General features: G+C 39.4%; 1 protein-coding gene across 1 annotated transcript in view; it reads left to right on the top strand.

Annotated features, from left to right (window-relative positions):
• The window catches only part of SIMC1 (SUMO interacting motifs containing 1), an 81,509-nt gene that overhangs the window by 52,091 nt on the left and 7,543 nt on the right, over window positions 1-21,875 (top strand). Inside the window, exons 6-9 of the mRNA XM_052647032.1 lie at window positions 5,275-5,427; window positions 7,435-7,563; window positions 20,219-20,375; window positions 20,515-20,599. Of these exons, the coding sequence (XP_052502992.1) occupies window positions 5,275-5,427; window positions 7,435-7,563; window positions 20,219-20,375; window positions 20,515-20,599 (524 nt within the window). The remainder of the gene's footprint in view (window positions 1-5,274; window positions 5,428-7,434; window positions 7,564-20,218; window positions 20,376-20,514; window positions 20,600-21,875) is intronic.

Raw genomic sequence — 21,875 nt, 5'->3', positions numbered from 1 at the left:
GGAGAAGACTCTTGAGAGTTCCTTGGACTGCAAGGAGATCTAACCAGTCCATTCTAAAGGAGATCAGTCCTGGGTGTTCTTTGGAAGGACTGATGCTAAAGCTGAAACTCCAATACTTTGGCCACCTCATGCGAAAGAGTTGACTCATTGGAAAAGACCCTGATGCTGGGAGGGATTGAGGGCAGAAGGGGAAGGGGACGACAGAGGATGAGATGGCTGGATGGCATCACCGACTCGATGGACATGAGTTTGAGTGAACTCCAGGAGTTGGTGATGGACAGGGAGGCCTGGCGTGCTGTGATTCATGGGGTCGCAAAGAGTCGGACATGACTGAGCAACTGAACTGAACTGAACTGAACTTTCTGAGAAATCTTTTGTAATAGGCTACATGGAACAAGATACAATAAGGTAACAAACACATGTTTTTTTTCTGTAAAATCAGGGCTAAAGCTGCTAGAAGCTTCAGAGTGGGAAACTACCATATCCTTATAAAAGTAGGGGGAAATGTGGTTTCTAGGGTAGGGATCTCAGAGTAGAATTTTCATCCTGCAACTACCCCCCTTCTTTTGCTTCTTTTGGAAACTGTTTTCTTCAGCATTCCTTTTTTTTAAAATCACTGAGATTTTTTTCAGTCATATACATTCTCATATGTTCTTGCATATTTTTTAAGAATAGTTTTCACAGGCCAATATGGGATATTGATCTATTATAATTCCTTTAATTAAAAAAGAAGGACATTTCATTATGTTTTTGATTATCAGTCAGCTGGGAAAATTGAGGGCAGAAGGAAAAGAGGGCATCAAAGGATGAGATGGATAGATGGTATCACCGATTCAATGGACATGAACTTGGGCAAACTTTGGGAGATGATGAGGGCTAGGGAGCCCTGGCGTATTGCAGTCCATGGGGTATCAAAGAGTCAGACATGATTGGGCAACTGAGCAATAACAATGACGATGGCTTTTTCTCCCTAGGTTTGCCTGCTTCCATCCGTTTCTATGAATGTGGCATTTTTTGTGAAGTTTAAATGTTAATTATAGAGGTAGAAAATCAGTAAGTAATGAAACTACAAGAGCACAGGATAGCATAATTGGGTGTAAAATTGAAAAACAACAATTTAAATAGTGACAGCAGCTCTCCTGACTATTCTGCTTTATGAGCTTAGGTGTTGAATTGGGAGATGGGAGACCTGAACCCAACTCAGTCCGTTAACAAGTTGCTCATTTTCATTTCCACCTTTCAGGGCATGAGCCTCTCAGTGTACCCAACAGTAAACTCTTGAGTTTAAAGATGGGAATTTATGACCTCTAAATGCAAATAAAATACACTATTTTGTGCTTTCTTAATGAAAAAAGTCAATTCCAGCTGGAGGGAAAACCAGCTGTATTTGATTCAATAAAAAACTAAAACTAAATTGAAGTCACTCAGTCATGTCCGATTCTTTGCGACCCCATGGACTATAGCCTACCAGGCTCCTCCCTCCATGGGATTCCCAGGCGAGAGTACTGGAGTGGGTTGACACTTCCTTCTCCAGGGAATCTTCTCGACCCAGGGATCGAACCTGGGTCTCGTGCCTTGCAGGCAGATGCTTTACCGTCTGAGCATCTGGGAAGCCCTTTGATTCAATAAGAGATGGCTATTAGATTGAGGTTATGGTACATGGATATGTGCATATATTTATCTAAACTCATCAAATGATATAACTGTGCTTTGACCTTTAGTTGTCAGAGAAGAGGCTATTCCTGGGTTGTAATCCTCAGCTTGGTGCAATTAAAATTTCCATTTTCTGTCTTAAAATTAAAAAAAAACACCTCATTAAACAAAAAACGTGTGCAATTTACTTTATATAAGTTATACCTCAAAAATAAGCTTTTAAAAGAGAGTGGTGGTAAGTCAGTCTCCATGTAGCCCCTTAAGGGATTTTCTTTTCTGTTTAACTGTGCATACAAAGAGTAATCTAGTTCTACACAATTTAAGCAATATAGTTGTCCCCAGATGACCTCACCCCCATTTTCTTTTCCAACAGGGGTAACTGCTTTCAACTCTTTCATTTAAGAGATTCCTTGGATTTAGCTTCTTCATGGCTGAATAACTTGCCTGTGTTGCTAATTATTGATGTTTTCTTGTTCAGTTCAGTTCAGTTCACTACAGTCGCTCAGCTGTGTCCGACTCTTTGCGACACCATGGACTGCCAGCACGTCAGGCCCCCCTGTCCATCACCAACTCCCGGAGTTTACTCAAACTCAAGTCCAGTGAGTCGGTGATGCCATCCAACCATCTCATCCTGTGTTGTCCCCTTCTCCTCTTGCCCTCAATCTTTCCCAGCATCAGGGTCTTTTCAAGTGAGTCAGCTCTTCGCATCAGGTGGCCAAAGTATTGGAGTTTCAGCTTCAGCATCAGTCCTTCCAGTGAACACTCAGGATTGATCTCCTTTAGGATGGACTGGTTGGATCTCCTTGCTGTCTGCTGTTGGCTATAGTTGACTATTATTAACTATCTGTTGACTCCCCACCTGTAAGATGAGGAGTTAGCTCTTTTTCCTCTTTCCCTCCTCACACACACACACACACACTTCCCAGCCCCCATACCATAATATAGCTATATCAGAATTTTGTTTAGATCAGTATTTGATGTTCTGATCACTATAACTGTGTGCTAGTCAGAGTTGAGCCCAGTACTAAACTATGATTACTTTTCCCTCCACTCATAACTTTTTGTTTTCCTTAGAGTTAATAATTGCCTCATTTTTAGTTTCCTCCTATTCTTTTGCATATCAGAAGTCAGTCCCAAATTCTCTGCTGTTTGATTTAAATATCCTGTCAAGATGTTTGTTCCCACTTCTGAAGTTCTTCTTCTTGAAGGTCTGTGGTGGGGTACTTCGACCTCCTTTAGCCTGGATTGGCTGTCCTCTTTGCCAAGTCTCTATCATAAATGTGAAATTCCCTTCACCTGTTCCCAGTGTTGGATATGTTTCATATCTTTTCTTTCTTGGTTTACTCCCTTGTTTTGATGGATCAGTCTCCAGTAGCTTCTTAGAAAGGTATGTGGGAAGTAAAATTTGAGTTTTTGTATATCTGAAAATATCTTTATCTTCCACACATTGATTCATGTGAGTATAGATATTTAGGTTACAAATAACTTTTCTACAGAATATTAAAGAAAATTTTCCAAATTTTCCATTGCCTCCCAGCTTCTTGCTGTGAAGAAGCCATAGGCTACTCTGATTACTGATTCTTTGTATGTGCCTTGATTTTTTTCTCTGGATGTTTGCAGAATCTTTTTTCCCAGTATACTTGTTTTAGGTCTATATTCATCTGTTATGCTGGACATTCAGTGGGCCATTTCATATCCTTCATTTCTGGAAAATAGAGTTTTCATTGCTGTTACTATATTTTTAATTTCCAAGAGCTCTTTTACTTTTTCTTTAAATGTTCCTTTTTAAAATTAATAAATAGGAATCTTGTCTTTTGCTTTCTTACATCTGTGTCTTTTCATATCTTTGATGTTACTAATGATAGCTTTTGTTTTTGTTACTTTTCTGTATAATGTCTGTTTTCTCCAAGTTGCTTTTCTGAGGAGAGAGGCAGGTTGGTTTGGGGTTTTTTCCCTTAATCTCTTCTGTTAGAATATGTCCATAGATGTCTGGAAAAATTTGGTGCTCTATTCTTGTTTAAGGGCAAAAAGCTGATGTGCTCAAAAGCTGATGGAAGCTCTGAGTACAGGTGAGGACTTGTCATTTCTGAGTTTTCCTGTAGGTGGAACTGGCTTCTCATTTCTTAGAAAATACCTTGTTAATGACTTTAGATCTTTCCTCTTGGTCTGGATGGGTTTTCTAGAAAAGACTTCAGATCTCCTCCATGAAGGATAGAGACCAGGATGCCAGGTTTTTGAAAGACAGGTGTGGGAAGATGGCGAGGATCTCTGCACTGAGCATGTGCAGGTCCACTTAACGCCCCTGTTTTTGCTTTGATGCCTTTGTTTCCCAGCTGTGCCTGATATCCTAGTCCAGAGACCCTGTTTATCTCTCCACAGAGTTAACCTGTAGTCTTCAGGGCTGGAAAAGAAGATCTAGGGCTCTAAAAAGTTTCTTAAACAGATTATAAACCATTATATTTATTTTTAATTTACCCTCTTTATCCTAACTTCATGGAAACCTTGTACTGCCTTTAAATAGGATTACTCTTCTCTACCGGTGGCTTAGGACTCAGCTTCCTCAATTCTGCCAAGTCAGTTCAAATGTATTCCTTTGCCAAAGGCATAGAGTTAGATTAAACATCATCTAAATATGACAGTTGCCTTATTTACTTAGCTAATTGGTTACTCTGAATTTTGTAATCAGCATCTCTTACCCCACCCCTTAAATCAAAGGCTAGGACCTTGACAGTTACCTATATCTAACCACACATCCATCCTCTATCACCCACTTTTGCACCTTTTTGCATCCAAAGTAACTGGCATCCCAAATGTTCATCATTTTTCTTTCTTTTTCATGTAGTTTATTGCATCTGTATGTGTTCCTGTGAAGTATATATTTTTATTCTAGTTCCTTTTAGCTGTTTATAAGAGTATCATGCTGTATGTAATCGATTGGTACTTTTATTTCACTGAATATTATAGTGCACTAAAATTTGTCCATATTGTTACCTATCCACTGTAGCGTATACATTTCCACTACTATATAATATTCTGTTTTGTGAAATACTGATTTTCCTTCCAACTTCCAGATTTTTACCGTTATTATCTGCCTTCCTTTTCTTCCCTTCTTTGTGGATTTTTTAAAAGTATTTACTATTAGTGAGATTTTAGAAGGCAACAAAATTAAATGTGGACTGTATGAGAAGCTTTTCTCTCCCTAACACTGAGCACCTACACCCTGTATAAGATATGACTACACTGAACATGCTCTAAGCTTTGGTTATTAGCCCAATAATAGAAAGCCAGCAAGGCTGTCTAGTCCAGCTTTCTGCCTTGTCAAGGCATGTTCCTGGGCAGGAAGCCACAGATAGTACACTTTACCCTTGGAGATACCTTTCAACAATTCTAACTTAAAGAAAATCGTTGACATTTTACTTATCTTTTGTAACCTTCCTGCAATTAAATGCAGGGTTTCCATTAGACTTGTAAAATATTGAAAATAGCTTAGGGGCTCCTCTCTGTTGCCTTTAGGGAAATCTAAGTGTCTAGGAGTCCCCATGTTAAAGTTGCAGTTCTGAGCACCCTAACAGTAAGATAGAAGTTTAAACTTTTTCTTTCTTATCTTCTTCTCCATTGCAGGGATGTCATCAAGTGGTTGATCAGAGCAGTAACTGAAGACAGATTAATCCAGCCCCCAAATGAGAATCAAACCTCTCCAGGAAAAGGAATCTTGAAGACCAACAGTAGTCACCCTTCTTCCCAACCTAACCTGACAAAGAACGCCAATCAGCTGTAAGGAGCAGACAGAAGTGATCTTTCCTAGAGCTCTGGGGTGTACTGTGTTGGAGACTAGCACCACTCTCTATGAGCAGTTTCCCCAAAATTAACAGCTCTTATAACATAGGCTGATTCTTACTAAAAACTACCTTATTTTGACCAAAGGCTAAGTTCCTAATTCCAGAGGTAAAACAAAAGCAGATCTTTCCCCCTAGGTGAACAGGACATCACTAAGTGAATTCACCAGCTGAAGTGGAGCAAAAGTGAACAACAGTGCCTCCCCTTCTTAGATTCCCGGAGACAATACAGGATCAAAGCCACTCACCACTTCATCTGTCCCCTGACAGATGGGGACTCATGGGTAGTGGACATTCTAGCAGCCTCTAATCCTGAAAGGCCTGGGTCTCTCTCCTCCGGTCCTGGAAGAAGAATAGCAGTTCAACCTGCAGGTTCCAACAAGTTGTAACAGCAATGACTCAGACCAGATCAGGTCCCATTCCCTCAGACTGCACCGGAAAGAAATTCCTGGCATTTCTTTAACAGAATCGAAAGTGGTCTTGGCATTTTGGGGGAAATGCCAGGATTTTATGGGCTGGAGCTGGCCTTGTACAAGTAACCTGCTATTCTATGCCAATTATGTTTATAAAGCCAGTTAAACTTGATATTTCAAATATAGCATTTGTTCAAATATAGCAACTAAATTCACAGTGCTATAATTTAGTTGCACTGACCGGATTCTTAAATAAGTACTATGGATTTTAACTAATCTAGGAGACAATTGTGTATCTAAAGGAAGAATGTTTTGGAATGATGAAGCATTTGCTTGGGCAGAATGGGGAAGGTCCTAAAGTAGGAAAATAAGATTATGTCAGAACCCCAGTATATAGGCCAAGAGAGAGGCAGACACTGTTCCTTAAGAGAAAGCTAATATAATAATAGTAATTATAAGTAGATATTAGAAAAATAAAATTAGAGTCCTTGAAAATTTATCATGATCTTCACAACAGTAGGCACTGCTGTTTACCATTAACTAGTGCCTATATGCCAGATCTGTTACTCAGCACAACTTTATGAAATAGGTGGTGTTATTTCCCCGTTTTTGAGATGAGAGAATTTTGACTCAGAGCAGTTTAGTAATTTGTCAAAAATTGAATAGCTTGTCATTGCAGAGCCAGAATCTGATCTGACTCTGGTCCACCTGTTGTGTCCCTGGCTGCAGATTTTCTGCAAACAGAGCCCCTCTTTGCCTCACAAATAACAGCGCACATTAGAAAAGGCTACCTTCAGGTGAGGCTCACCTTCTGAGGGGCTGCTCAGATTCCCTCCTTCAGCCTGGGTCTCTCCCACAGTTAGGTCTGATGGGAGAGAGGGTCATGCTTCACCAGCTGAAGTTCTGGCGCTGAACTTAGGGAAAGACTGTTGTGAAGGAACCAGTAGCAGGAGGAAGCCATGCAGTGAATTTGTATTTTCTCCTGTCAGAGAAATTCAGGTAATTGTTAGTCATTCTGAGCTGTTTCTTCACCGGTAGAATATAGAAGTTTTAGGTTAGATGTCCTTAAAGCTCTCTAGAGCGTTAAGATTATATGTTCCTACGGACTTCCTTGGCAGTCCAGAGGTTGGGACTCCATGCTTCCAATGCAGGGGCAGATTGAGGAAGGTTCTAGAGGTTTGATCCCTGGTCAGGAAACTAAGATCCCACTTGCCTTGTGGCATGGCCAAAATTTTTTTTTAAATAAATAGATAAGCAACAAGAACTATATTTTTTGAAAGATTGTATGTTTCTATTTTTGAATTTAAAAGCAGCTTGCTTTTGCAGTGCAACCCCAGGTTCTGAGAGGTTGATAGTATGATCTGGCAAAAGGGATTCAGGTAGGTGAAATTGCTAATAAAAGCATGCTGATGCTTGAGTAGTTCTCCCTGACCTAGTGTGTGCTTTACAAGAGCCTTTAGTACACTGGCGGGCACCTCATCGCAGCCAGCAGGGACCCTCCTGCTCATTTGTGTTCTGTGTTCTGGACTCAGGATTGTATGCCAGCTCCAGAGGATGCTGTCTATCGCTGTAGAGGTGGACAGGACCCCCACGTGCAGCTCCAATAAAATTGCTGAGATGATGTTTGGGTTTGTGCTGGACATTCCTGAGAGGAGTCAGAGGTGAGTCTTAGCTTTGTTTTATTTTTTGATCTGGGAACATAATTTCAAAAGAAAATTCCAAACAGTAGTTAAATTAGGGGGGAAAAGGGTAGAGAAATAGTTCCTGTCTCTTTAACCTTTGAAAAAAATAGTTTCTCAACCAACTTATTATTTGCTACTAAGGCATAATTTCTTAGGAAGAGGCAGGTTACCTTAAATGCAGCCTAAATTTCCCACTTTATCCATTTGTCTAATAACTTCACTCATCCCTCAAGTTTTTAGCTGTTAAGCACTACCATCTTCTCTGACCCTCAGTCAGAGAGCCTGGTGTAAATGTTTACTAAAGTCTTGTTGGGTGAAATAGGCCTGTCCATAAAAGGGGAAGAAGAGGTGATCCAAGAGTGAATACAGTTGTACCTGTAGAATGAGCCCAGATATTAAGAGTAGGGAATTCACTTTCTCTAAACAATTAGTGAAGCATTCCATTAGGAAGAGACAAAGAAGTAAGAGTTCTTGGCTAGGACCAATGATTCCTCTTTTGAACCAGTAATTTTAGAATCCAAAGGAAGGAAAATAAGCTACCATGACTGTAATTTCATGAACAGTTGCTGGAACAGGAAATAACTATGGGAGAGCTACTGTAGGGTGGTAACCCTTGAGGGAATCTCTGTGAGCTCCTTTTCTGCTTCCCACCCCATCCCGTAAGCTCCCAGTTGATAACCAAGACTACTCTTGTACATTTCTGGTTCCTCTGTTAGAAGAAAATGTCATTCCAAATAGAATTGTAATAAAGATTTAGTTAAACTATCCTGCTAAGATTAAGACAAACATTAATTGGGTCCATACAATGTGCCAGTCATTGTTACATTAATTATCTCATGTTTTTATAAAGCTTTATAATGTTGTTCCCATTTAACAAATGAAAAAAATACTCTAAATAGTTAAATAACTAGCCAAAGTTTACATCGCTAATCAGATTTAGAATCCAGATTTAAACCCAAGACTTCCTAATTGCAAGGTCAGTTCAAAGAAGGCAGTACATTACAGTGGTCAGCCAGAAGGAAGCATTCATAAAATCATGCTTGCTCTATCACTTCGTTAGTATTTCATTTGGATCCAGCTCCCATACTGTTTATTTATTTATGCCCAGATTCTAGTGAGAGATGGGAAATCTAAGGAGTGGGTAACTGTAAACAAATTTAAACTAAACATAGACAAAAATAGTTTAAATGAAACCTGGTCCTAATTTAAAACTTTTCAGGAAGGGAAAATTTGCAACCACCCCAAATTATACTAGAAGATACTTTATATGGCCTTACCTTTTAATCTTTTAAAGTTTATGTATAGTTTACATGCAGTTAAATGATATAAACTAATTTACATAGGTATCATTCCAAAGTTCTGACCAAAGTATAACTTATGTGACCTATTATTTTTCAGTGGTTCACTGATAGTGGTAGAAATCCAGCAGCCGTGCTGAATTCAGTTATTCTAGAAGGAATTTTTCTGTGATCTCCTTAGAATTTTCTATGTACACAATATATTGTCTGCAAATGAAAAGTTTAGTCTCTTCCTTTCCAATCTGTATACCTTCTCCTTCCTTGTCTTACCCTATTGCAAGGGCTGGTACCCCAGCAGAATGCTGGGGAAGTGACAAGAAGAGACATCCTTGCCTTGTTCCTGATCTTAGGGGAAAATATTCAGTCTTTGACCATTAAGTATAATATTAGCTGTGGATGTTTCATAGGTGCCCATTGTCAGATTGAGAAGGCCTCCTTCTTTGTCTAAGATAGTCAGTGTTTTGTGAAGAATAGGTATTTGAATTTATAAAATGTATTTTGTTCATCTATTGAAATAATCACAGTTTTTCCTCCCTCATTCCACTGATATGATGAATTACATTGATTGATTCCTTCGTATTATAACCAACTTTGCATTCCTGGAATAAAAAACCCTACTTGATTGTAATATATTATTCTTTTCTATTGACAGGTTCAATTTGCTAATATTTTGTTAAGGGCTTTTTCATCTATGTTTATTAGAGATAGTAATTTTGTTTTTGTATAATGTCCAACTTCATTTATCTTTAAAGAAATGTATATAAAAAATAAATAAATATAAATTAAAACTACACTGAGATACTATTTCCAACCTATACAAAGAGTAAAAATTTCAAAGCACTGTAAAACACTGTTAGTGAAGGTTTGAGAAAGCAGGTAGGTGCCATACGTTGCTGGTGTTCGTAATGCAAAGTGGTACAAGTGTTACGGCCGGTGGGGGCGGGGGTGTGTGTGGTGGAATTTTACAATATCTAACAAAACTAAATGTACATAATCTCTTGACCCAGAAAAATCATGTGTAGGAATTTATCCTAAAGATGCACGTTTAACAGTATGAAAATACATATGCAAAAGATATTTACAACAGCATGGTTTATAATTGCAAAATACTGGAAACAACCCAAATTCCCATACATAGGACAGGGTTGAATGTCTGTGGGATATCTGCAAAATGAAGATGTAGCTATAAAAGAGTAAATATTAAAAATAGGAGCAAAATTTTTATGAACTGTTTTCCAAAATATATTGTTAAGTAAACAAAGCAAAATACATAGAGTATGCATAATAAATATATATATAAGAAGGAGAACATTTTTAATATACATGATTATAATTGTAAAAAAAAGAAACAGTTAAGATAAATGCAGACCGATCGAATTGTTTACATACAGGGGTAGATGGGCTGGAAAGGAGCGAGGGTGCTGGGCTGGAGTGATAATGACCTTAATTTGGTATTGATAGTATAGTACTTCCTGAATATACTTCTTTGTATAGTTATAACTTTTAGACTTTTAGAACCATGTTGATGTTTTATGTACTCAGAAAAATAAATCAGTAAGGAAGTTGGAGGAGAGCCTAACAAGCAATACAAACAAATTAACCTGTGTTTTAAATGAATTATTATTCATTTAAATGGGGCTGAGGGATGAGAGTTGGGGGGAGGACAAGCCCAAGCAACCTTTTTTCTTTACTTTTTATTTTTAAATAAAGATTCACAGGAAGTTGCAAAAACTAGTAAGAGCGGTCCTCTATACCCTTCACTGTCTATCCCCTAGTGATTACATCTTGCATAACTGTAACAGTATCACAAAGAAGAAATTGACATTGGTATAATCTACAGAACATATTCAGATTTCACCCATTTCACCCAGATTGCACTCATCATATGTAGTTCTAAGTTTTATCACATGTGTAGCTTCATATAATCCCCAAGACAATCAACATATGCAGAACTGTTCCATCACCACAAAGATCCCTAATACTATCCTTTTATGATAACTGTTCATCTTCCCCGGCCCATCCAAATAAGTTAAAACGCAGTATTTGGACTAAATACCCTCAGGCTAAAGACAAAAAATGAAGTGTAAATAAATATTAAACTCTAGTTAGTAAATTTCTTTTTCACAGGAAGTATGAACAATTCAAAAACTATCTTATATGTATTCTAGGATTAAACACTTAAATGTATTGTGGATAACGAGAGCCAAGTTTCTCACTGCCAGAGAAGGGAGTTACACATATGAAAAGTGGAAAGGACAGAAGGAACCCTGTGGTGCCGGGTTGGATTTGGAGGCATCAGTATGAACTTGTGGTTCCTAATAAATAGATAGATACAGGAATAAAAGTGGATGTGTCCGCATTTATATATATATTATATGTGTGTGTGCATTCATACATTTCTTTCCTACCTCTACCCGCTAAGAGAGCATAGGAACAACTACACCCTAGTAGCAATGAGCAGACCTAGTACTCAGATCTTTGTTTCTAAATACTAGTTTACACTAAAAGGAACCAGAGTTTGTCAAGAAAAACTGCCTTATGACCCAGCAATCCCACTGCTGGGCATACACACCAAGGAAACCAGAATTGAAAGAGACACGTGTACCCCAGTGTTCATCGCAGCACTGTTTATAATAGCCAGGACATGGAAGCAACCTAGATGTCCATCAGCAGGTGAATGGATAAGAAAGCTGTGGTACATATATACAATGGAGTACTACTCAGCCGTTAAAAAGAATAAGTTTGAATCAGTTCTAATGAGGTGGATGAAACTGGAGCCAATTATACAGAGTGAAGTAAGCCAGAAAGAAAAATACCAATACAGTATACTAACGCATATATATGGAATTTAGAAAGATGGTAACGATAACCCTGTATGCGAGACAGCAAAAGAGAGACAGAGGTATAGAACAGTCTTTTGGACTCTGTGGGAGAGGGAGAGGGTGGGATGGTTTGGGAGAATGGCATTGAAACATGTATAATGTCATATATGAAGCGAATCGCCAGTCCAGGTTCAATGCATGATACTAGATACTTGGGGCTGGTGCACTGGGACGACCCAGAGGGATGGTGCGGGGAGGGAGGAGAGAGGGGGGTTCAGGATTGGGAACACGTGTATACCTATGGCGGATTCATGTTGATGTGTGGCAAAACCACAGCAATATTGTAAAGTAATTAACCTCCAATTAAAATAAATAAATTTATATTAAAAAAAAGAAAGAAATGCCCGATTCCAGACCTGAGATAAAGTATAAAATGAGCCCAGAACATCTTGATCCAAAAAGTGAGGAAATGTTCAAAGAATGTTTGGAACATGACAAAAGAAGCTTAAAGAGCTTCCACTGGCTAAATCTGAGATAATTTGAGTATCAAAATAAATATTGACAGTAAAAGACTACACACTGTTGTATAGAATAATAACCCATGATTCTAATACTGATAGGAAGGAAGAGAAGGGGCTCTCTTCCTTATAGTAGAAAGCCAGCTAATAAATATAAGAAGAAATGATGAATTTGGGGGGAAAATACCATTTGGCATGCATCGTGAAAGTGAAGTCACTCAGTCATGTCTGACTCTTCGCGACCCCATGGACTATATCCTACCAGGCTCCTCTGTCCATGCAATTTTCCAGGCAAGAGTACTGGAGTGGGTTACCATTTCCTTCTCCAGGGGATCTTCCCGACGTAGGGATTGAACCCGGGTCTCCCACACTGCAGGCAGACGCTTTACCCTCTGAGCCGCATGCATCATAATAAGAATTAATTCAGGTATGACTGGGTACTAAAATGATGAAATTTTGTGGCGTACCAAAATATTTGCATAGTCTGAAAGTATATTCTCACAAGATATTAATTATGAAGTGAAAAATAACTACTATGGAGTCAAGTAATCAAAATTAACACCAGCAGTGGGGCAAACTGACGTCATATGCTCCTTGATAGGATGCACAAAACATTTTTGCAGTCCTCTTGCCAAAAAATGCATAACCTCCATCAAATCATGGATAAATATCAGAAATCCCCAATGAGAAATGCTCTACGAAAAAAACTGAACTGCACTTTTCCAAAATGTCAATGTCATAAAAGACAAAGCGAGAATGAGGAATTGTTCCAGATCAAAGGACACTGGAAAAAACAGGCAACTGAATGCAGTGCTAACCTGCGATTTCTTTTGCTATTAATAGCAACATTAGGACAGTGGAAAGAATCTGATTAAAGTCTACAGTTAATATAATACTGTTGCATTAAGATTAATTTTCTGGGTTTTGTTTGTTTTTTTTTTTGGTTACCTGGTGGCTCAGAGGTTAAAGCATCTGCCTGGAATGCAGGAGACCCGGGTTCGATCCCTGAGTTGGGAAGATCCCCTGGAGAAGGAAATGGCAGCCCACTCCAGTGCTCTTGCTTGGAGAATCCCATGGGGGAGGAGCCTGGTGGGCTACAGTCCATGGGGTCGCAAAGAGTCGGACGCGACTGAGCGACTTCACTCACTCACTCACTCACTTGGTTACCTTAGAAAATGTTTTTAGGAATTATACACTGAAGAACTTAGGGATAAATGGGCATCATGCCTACACCTTTCTATCAAATAGTTCAAAAAAAGGTAAAAGAGATATTAAGGATAAAGAAGATATGGTAAATGTTTAACATTTAGGGAATCTGCATGAAAAGTACTAAGGGTATTTGGGAATTACTAGTGCTATTCTTACAACTCTTTGAGTCTAACAAAAAGTTTTTTTTTAATAAAAGGTATGTTTAATGTAAACAGCATATAGTCAGATTTGCTTTTTAGGCAGCTGGCAATCTCTGCCTTTTAACTAGAGTTATTTATTCCATTTACATTTAATCAATTATTGGTTTTACATCTATCATCTTATTATTTGCTTACTATTTGTTCTTTGTTCATTTTTATCTCCTTCTCTGCCTTCTTTTGGATTAATCAAGTATTTTCTATTCTTCCCTTTGGGCTTCCCTGGTGGCTCAGACGGTAAAGAATCTGCCTGCAATGCAGGAGACCTGGGTTCTATATCTGGGTCGGGAAATCCCCTGGAGGAGGGCATGGCCTCCCACTCCAGTATTTTTGCTTGGAGAATTCCACGGACAGAGGAGCCTGGCAGGCTATAGTCCATGGGGTCACAAAGAGAATGAAGTGACTGAGCACAAGCAAAGCTTTTTAACTTTTTTAAAGAAAATTTTATTCTGACATAGTTATAGGTTCTTATGCAGTTGACAGGAATAGTACAGAGCTACCGCATGTGCTCTTTGCACAGGTTGCCCAGTGGTAACATTGCGAAACTTGGTGCACGTGTCACCATCAGGACACAAGAACGACACAAGATGAGATTTAGAGCATTTCCAGCGCCATAAGGATTTTAATTCTGACCTTTTATGACCCTACCCACTCCCCTCCCACCCCACCCCTGGCAACCACTTATCTATTCTCCATTTTAAAAATTAGATCATTTTAAGATATTATATAAGTGGGAATCATACAGTAGGGAACCTTTTGGGATTGGCTTTTTCACTTAGCATAGTTCTCTTGGGATTCATGCAGGCTGTGATATCTTTTTTTATTGCTGAATAGTATTCCATAGTGTGGATATACCTTTGGTATTTTTTTTAAACCATGTTACCCATTGAAGGATATCTGTGTTGCTTCCAATTTGGGACTATTATGAATAAAGCTTTTATAAACATTCATGTACAGATTTTTTGAATAAACATAAATCTTCATTTCTCTGGAATAAATGCCAAGGAGTGCAATTTTTGCCTTATATGTTGTTTGTTAGTTACTCAATCATGTCTGACTCTTCGCGATCCTGTGTACTGTAGCCCACCAGGCTCCTCTGTCCATGGGATTCTCCGGGCAAGAATACTGGAATGAATTGCCATTTCCTTCTCCATTGCATTATATAGTAGCTACTTATTTAGTTTTTTTTTAAGAAACTGCCAAACTGTTTCTTTGAGTGGCTTTACCATTTTACATTCTCCCCAGCAGTATGAATGATCCAGTTTCTCTGCATCCTAACCAGCATTTGGTGGTGTTAAAACAGTTTTTTATTTTAGCTATTCTGATAAGTGTATGATGGTATCTCATTGTGATTTTTATTTTCATTTCTTTAATCGCTAATGAAGTTAAATATCTTTCCATGTGCTTAATTGCCAACTGTATAACATCTTTACTAAAATATTTCTTTTCTCATGTTCTTAACAGATTTTTTGCTTTTTCCTGTTTCCAGAGTCTTTATATATTCTAGATATAATCCTTTTTCAGATCTGTAGTTTGCAAATATTTTCTCCCATTCCGTAGTTTGTCTTCTCATCCTCTTTAACAAGATATTTCACAGAGCAAGTTTTAAATTTTGATGAAATCTGTATCTTATCAGATTTTCTTTTATGGAAAATGCTCTCATGCCAGAGATTCCTTGGGATTGTCTGTGTAGACCATCATGTCATCTGCAAGTAGGGAAAGTTTTAGTTCTTTCTTTCCAGTCAGTATGCCCTTTTATTGCCTTACTACACTGACTAGAACTTCCAATATTATGTTGAATAGCAATGGCAAAAGCAGACATCTTTGCTTTGGTTATGATCCAGAGGAAAGCAGACATCTTTGATTTGTTCATGATTTAGGGGAAAGCATTCAGTTCATTAATTAATTATTGATTAATTAAAATGTCAGTTCACCATTAATTATGATGCTATTTCTAGGACTTTTTTGGTAGATGTTCATTAATAAGTTGAAGAATTTCCCTTCTATTCCTAGTTTTCTATTTTTATCATGAGTGGATATTAAATTTTATCAAATGCTTTTTCAGAGATGTTTTATTTTTTTAATGGTTGCTCTTGGAATTACAGTATGTGTTCTTATTAGAGTCTACCTTGAATTAGTACTCTATCATAACATGTAATGTTAAAATCTTAATAACCCTTTTTTCATTTATCCACTCCCGTCCACTCTCTGTGCTATTGTTGTCATACATTTTACTCTGGGATGGAATCATGTTTTTGCTTTAAACAGTTGTTTTTAAAAGAAATTCAGGGATGTGGGTGGGGAACGGTCTTTGTTCCACCTATCTGTGATATTGTAACCTATAATAAGAAATATGTATATAAAGGAAGTAAGTGTTAGTCCTCAGTCGTGTCCGACTCTGTGACCACACAGACTGCAGCCCACCAGGCTCCTCTGTCCATGGAGTTCTCCAGGAAAGAATGCTGAAGTGGGTTGCCATTCCCTTCTCCAGGGGATATTTCTGACCCAGGGATCAAACCTGGGTCTCCCACATTGCAGGCAGATTCTTTACCATCCAAGCTTGTGTGAGGGGCGGGGTTTGAGAGAGACCTTCATCCTGTTCCCGGCACAGAGCTCTTTTGGAGTTTTTTAAGTGATAAGAGTAATTAATAAAGTTATCTTTTGTTCCGTTAATGAGGTATCTTTCGGAAAACCACTTGGTGACCTGAAGGTTGGGGGCTGGTTGCCAGGGGAACCATGTGATTAGAGAGTGGAACTTTCCGTTCCAGCTCTCCTCTACCCTCCCTTCTCCCGCTCCATCCCCTCCTCCAGGGAAGGGACAGGGGCTGGAGGTTGAGTTCAGTTACCAGGGGTCACTGATTTAACCAGCCATGCCTGTCTGATGCAGCTTCCTTGAAAACCCCAAAGGACTAGGTCCAGAGAGCCTCCAGGTTGGTAAATAGGTAGAGACTGCCTGTAGAGTGATGTACCCAGAGAGCATGGACGTGCCTCACCCTTGCCCCGTACCTTACACATCTCTTCCATGTGGCTGTTCTTGAGTTATACCTTTTATAACAAACTGGTAACCTAGTAAGCAGAGGGTTTGTCTGAGTTCTGTAAGCCCTGTAGCAAATTAATCAAAGCTAAGTGGGGGTCCTGGGAACCTCCCATCTATAGCTACGTGGTTCAGAAGCACACAGATTGACAGCCTGGACTTTGGGTTGGCATCTAAAGAGAGAATGCGAGGGCAGCCTTGTAGGCCTGAGCCCTTACCCTGCGGAATCTGACGCTATGGTAAATAGTGTCAAAATTGAGTCAATTGCTTAGTGTTGCTGGAAAAAACACATATCAGACCCACACAGTTACCATTTTTGGTGTTCTTTCTTTCTTTCTTGACTGTCCACGTTCCATTTGGTATTATTTCTCTTCCAGGTAAGGAACTTAGCTTCTTTAATTTTTTTTTGTACTGCAAGTCTACTGGTAATGCAAAGCTTTTGTTTATCCGTATATGCTATCTCACCTTCATATATGAACGGTGTTTTTCCTTGATATGAATTCTAGATTGACAGGTATTTCTGCTTGTTTTGAAGCTGTCCCACTCTCTCCTGGCTTGCTAATGGGGAGTCATTAGAATTTCTTACTGTTGCTCCCTTTTGCGTCATGTGTCTTTTTTTCTCCGGCTGCTGCTTTTTTTTTTTTTCCCGTCCACTTGATTACAGTAACTAGTTGTAGTTTCCACTGTGTTTACCCTGCTTGGGGTTTATTGAGATTCTTGAATCTGTGAGTTAGTATTTCTGATCAAAGTTTGAAATATCTTGGGTGGTTTTTTTTGGCCTGAATTCTCATCTTCTGGGAATTCAAGTGCATATATGCTAGGCTGTGTCTCACTGTTCCACAGAACATGACGGCTCTGGTGTTTTCTACTATTGTTTTTTGTTTTTTTATTTTGTTTTGACTTGTCTTTTTTTCTCTCCCTGTTGCACTTCCTCCTCCTTGATTTTTCTTTTCTTTTGTGGTGCCTAATTTGTTGGTAAGCCTATCCAGTGATTTTTTTTTTAATTTCAGATGTTATATCTTTCAGAACAAGAGCTTCCATTTGGTTCATCCTTAGAGTGTCCATTTCTCTTTGCTGAGAGTCCCCCTCTATTCATTCGTGTATATATATCTTGGTTGGTTGGTTAATCTAAGCATATTTGTAACAGCTGTTCTAAAGTCCTTGTCTACTAACTCCAACATTGTGTCATCTATTGGTCTGTTTCTTTGGGCATTTTGATCCTGGGTATGGATTCCTATTCCTGTTTTTTCCCTTGTCTAATACTTTTTTATTGCATGCCTAACATGAATGGTCCATTGTTGAGAATCTGAAATCTGCTGACTTCCTTTCAAGAATACTGACTTCCAGTCTGGCAGATAGTGATTTATGAGCAGGTTAGCTTTCTCCTTTTGAAGCTTGTTTCTAGGAATTGTAAGGGTATTCTAAAGCAGCCTTTCTTAAGAGACTAATGTCCGGTAGCTTAGTCTTCTGGGGTTGTCCCCGAAAGCCCAACATGTTCAATTGAGATTTCTCTTCTAGTTCGTTGAGACCCCATCTCTCTCAACAATGGGCACTTTCCCGAATCCCCACTCATCTCACAGCCCTCACTAACTGTTCTCTCCCAGGCTTTGGCTATCTCCCTGTCCATGTGCCAAGGGGGACCGTTACAGATATTCCAGCCACCTCAGCTCCCCTGACCTCCAGTCTCTGCTCCGTCCAACAAACCCACTGCTTTCTGTTTAGGACCCATACTTTCCTTGGCCTTAGTTAGAAAGTGCCCCCAGCAGGAAATCTGGGGTAAACATGGAGTTCACCACCTTTTTTCCCCTTTCTCTCAAGAACAATAGTCATTTGTAGTAGGTTATCCAATGCCTGAAAATAGTTATTTCATATATTTTGTTTATAATTGTTGATAAAAGGAGAGTAAATCCAATACCAGATATACTTGTTAAGGCTGGATCTGGAAGTTAGCCTTCCTCTCTATCTTGTTTTTAAAATGTGAATTTGAATTGCTATAGATAATTGTACCTCCATTTCCTACTATGTCCAACACATTTACTTTCTTGTTATTTGTATATTTCTGGGTTTGCCGTATTGGATTATAAAACCAGGACAAATGCAGGCTCTAGAGTCAAAACTGGAAGAGAAAATACAGTTTGAAATTAAAAGTTATTGAATAGATCAACTGTCTGTGAAAGTCATACACCAAATGCAGAGTAGAAATTAGACTTTAAAAGAATTTGGAGAATATCTTAGGAATGTAATAATTTGGAGTCCTTTGTATTAAAGAAAATTTGTCACAGAAGATATAGAATGGTACTAAAAAATACATTAAGGAGATCAAATGGATTTTCATTAATATTTTAGACATTTTTAATACTTTAGAATGTTAAGCAAAGGTTTTAGAATTATTTATTCTGCTTTTTAAAATTTTGCTTTTACACTAATAACGTGTCTGGTGGAACAGCAAAAGGAAAGGGAAGAAGAAAATAAAAATGAATAGATACTTTGTTATTTATCATTGTTACAGCAGCAGTGGCACCAAGAGCCCCCTATTTTTCCAAATGTTGCCCCACTGCAAAGGGACAGCTGTAGCAGAAAGAACCCTGATATCTGGGGCAGGTTCTGTTGTTGCCATCTCCTTATCTGCTCACTGCCTACTCCTCAGAAACTGCTCTGATGCGCAGACCTGGCAAGAACCACCAACCAAACCTTCAGGCAGAAGCCTTTAGGCAGTCCAGAGATGCACCCTGTGCATCTGAAATTTATCACATTCTCAGGGGGAAGCTGACACTGTGTTTAGAACAGTGAGTGGGATTCACCTTCCCGAAGCTCAGCCTTCGTTTTATAGCTCTCTTTCTCAGAAGCCTCAGTGCGCTCAGCCCACCCTCGCTGGCCAAGTCCCTCGGGGACTCCTCAGTCCTAGAGACTTGAAACTGAAGAAGGCTGTGGCGCCCCAGATGTGTATATCTCTTTGCTCCTTGCTTTTCGCCATGTCTCTCCTAGCATTGGAGTGCCTCTTACCTTGGGCCTTCCTTACTCCCCTAGCCCACTGCCACCCGTGCCGTCTCCCCCGTCAGAGGCTGCTTCCAGCCCCGACCGAGTGTGCTCTCCCATCTGTGTCATGGGGGCACCACCACACCGTGTACACACTGGCCCTGCGCGTTAGGTTCCTGTTGCACACTTCTTGCCCCTGTTCAACCATGAGCTTTTCGAGAGCAATACCCTCTTTTATTCCTCTTAATAATATTCCTCTTTTGTGCCAGTTATGGCACTTTATGGCCATTCAGAAACATTTAATCTCATGATTAATTCTCTTGGTTAGAGTATGCTGTAATTCTTCACGTGTCCTAAACTAGTCTTTCGCTTTCAAACATCAAGGAGTTTTCTGGCAGTTGTCAGTTCATGAACGAATCTGTTTCTGCCCTGTCCACAGGCTTTGTGATTTTGTAGGCCTTCATTGTATTCCTTTCTAGCCTTCTCTGGTTTAGGCAAAGGTTAGAGCATTCAGGGAGAATTGTGGTATACGTTCCTTGAAACAATAGTTGTGATGGTGCACTCTCTCTCCTCCATGCAGAGAGATGTTCTTTACTACCATGGAAAGCCACCTGCTACGCTGCAAAGTGCTGGAAATCATATTTCTCCACAGCTGTGAGACGCCCACCCGCCTACCCCTGTCTCTGGCCCAGGCCCTCTATTTTCTGAACAATTCCACATCACTGCTCAAGTGTCAGGTATGTTTTTCCCTACTTCAGTCCCAGGCCCAGACCACCTTTTCCTTAATCCTTGAGCTTTTTGTAAGTTACTTAAAAACTGTATAAACCTCTTACTGAGGAAAGAATTTATTACGAACTGCTTTTACTATCTCTGCAGTCAGATAAAACCCAGTGGCAGAAATGGGATGAGCTGGTCGAGCACCTACAGTTCCTGTTATCCAGTTACCAGCATGTTTTAAGAGGTAAGGAGCATTTGGGCACAAACCGGGTGGTGTGGGAGTCTGGCCATGGACATTATTATGAATTAAAGTCACATAAGGGACTCTATTAACTTCTGTAAATCATTGTTCCTTAGTGTAATTGCAAGAAACGAGAAAGGACATAGCTGGAATCGCTGCTCTGAAACAGAAGAGTTCACATAGTATTTTTGTTACGGCAGATACCACAGTGGTCCTCACAGTCCTTAGGGTTGTGTAGGTAAATGAGTTACCCTAACATGAGCAAGATTCAGTAATGACCTGACCGAGCCCTGGCAGCTTTCCCTGGCCCATCACTGCAGAATCCCTGTTGGGTCTCCTGCTCACTGACTTGGATGTTGTAAACATTGGTCGGTATGATACAAACACACAGAAAATCAGTGACAAGGTAAACATGAACATCTTGCAAATGATGTAAGACTGTGAACGTGGCTCTGCCCCAGTCACAGGCAAAGCCAGTGAGGATCTGGGAGTTAGACTAATTGATTGGTTAACTAGCACTCGGGCAAATATCGACAAGGATCATGGTGGAATAGGTGCTTCAAACAGGAGTGGTTTGATCAGCCAAGGATTAACGAGGCCCTTAGGAAAACTAACATGATTACAGATTACATAAGGAAAGACAGTAGGTTTACAAGGGAGGAAACTGACAGTCCTCTTGATGTGATCCCCTGAGAACACCTCATCAGTTAGGTGCCAAAAATTCCTGACCCGAATCTAATCAGAAGGAAGCACCAGACAAACCCAGATTGAAGGGCCTTTTACAGACTAACTGGCCTGCACTTTCGAAAGTCCCAATGTCTTAAAAACAGAGGAAGACTGAAGAGCTATGCCAGATTAAAATCAAACCAAAACACATGAATATTTTATGCAAAACATGATCCTGGAGGGGATCCTGAAAAAAAAGCTTCTTTATGGCCCAACTCTCACATCCATACATGACTACTGGAAAAACCATAGCTTTGACTACACAGACCTTTTTGGCAAAGTGATGTCTCTGCTTTTTAATATGCTGTCTACGTTTGTCACAGCTTTTATTACAAGGAGCATTCTTCCTTTGATTTCATGGCTGCAGTCACCAACCACAGTGATTTTGGAGCCCATAAAAATAAAATCTGCTACTGTTTCTGCTTTTTTACCATCTATTTGCCATGAAATGATGGGACTGGATACCATGATTTTAGTTTTTTGAGTGTTGAGTTTTAAGCCAACTTTTTCATTCTCCTCTTTAAACCCTCATCAAGAAGCTCTTTAGTTCCTC

The sequence above is a fragment of the Budorcas taxicolor genome, chromosome 10 (assembly GCF_023091745.1).
Source record: "Budorcas taxicolor isolate Tak-1 chromosome 10, Takin1.1, whole genome shotgun sequence".
NCBI lineage: Eukaryota > Metazoa > Chordata > Mammalia > Artiodactyla > Bovidae > Budorcas > Budorcas taxicolor.
This window is presented reverse-complemented; position numbering and strand designations above follow the sequence as displayed.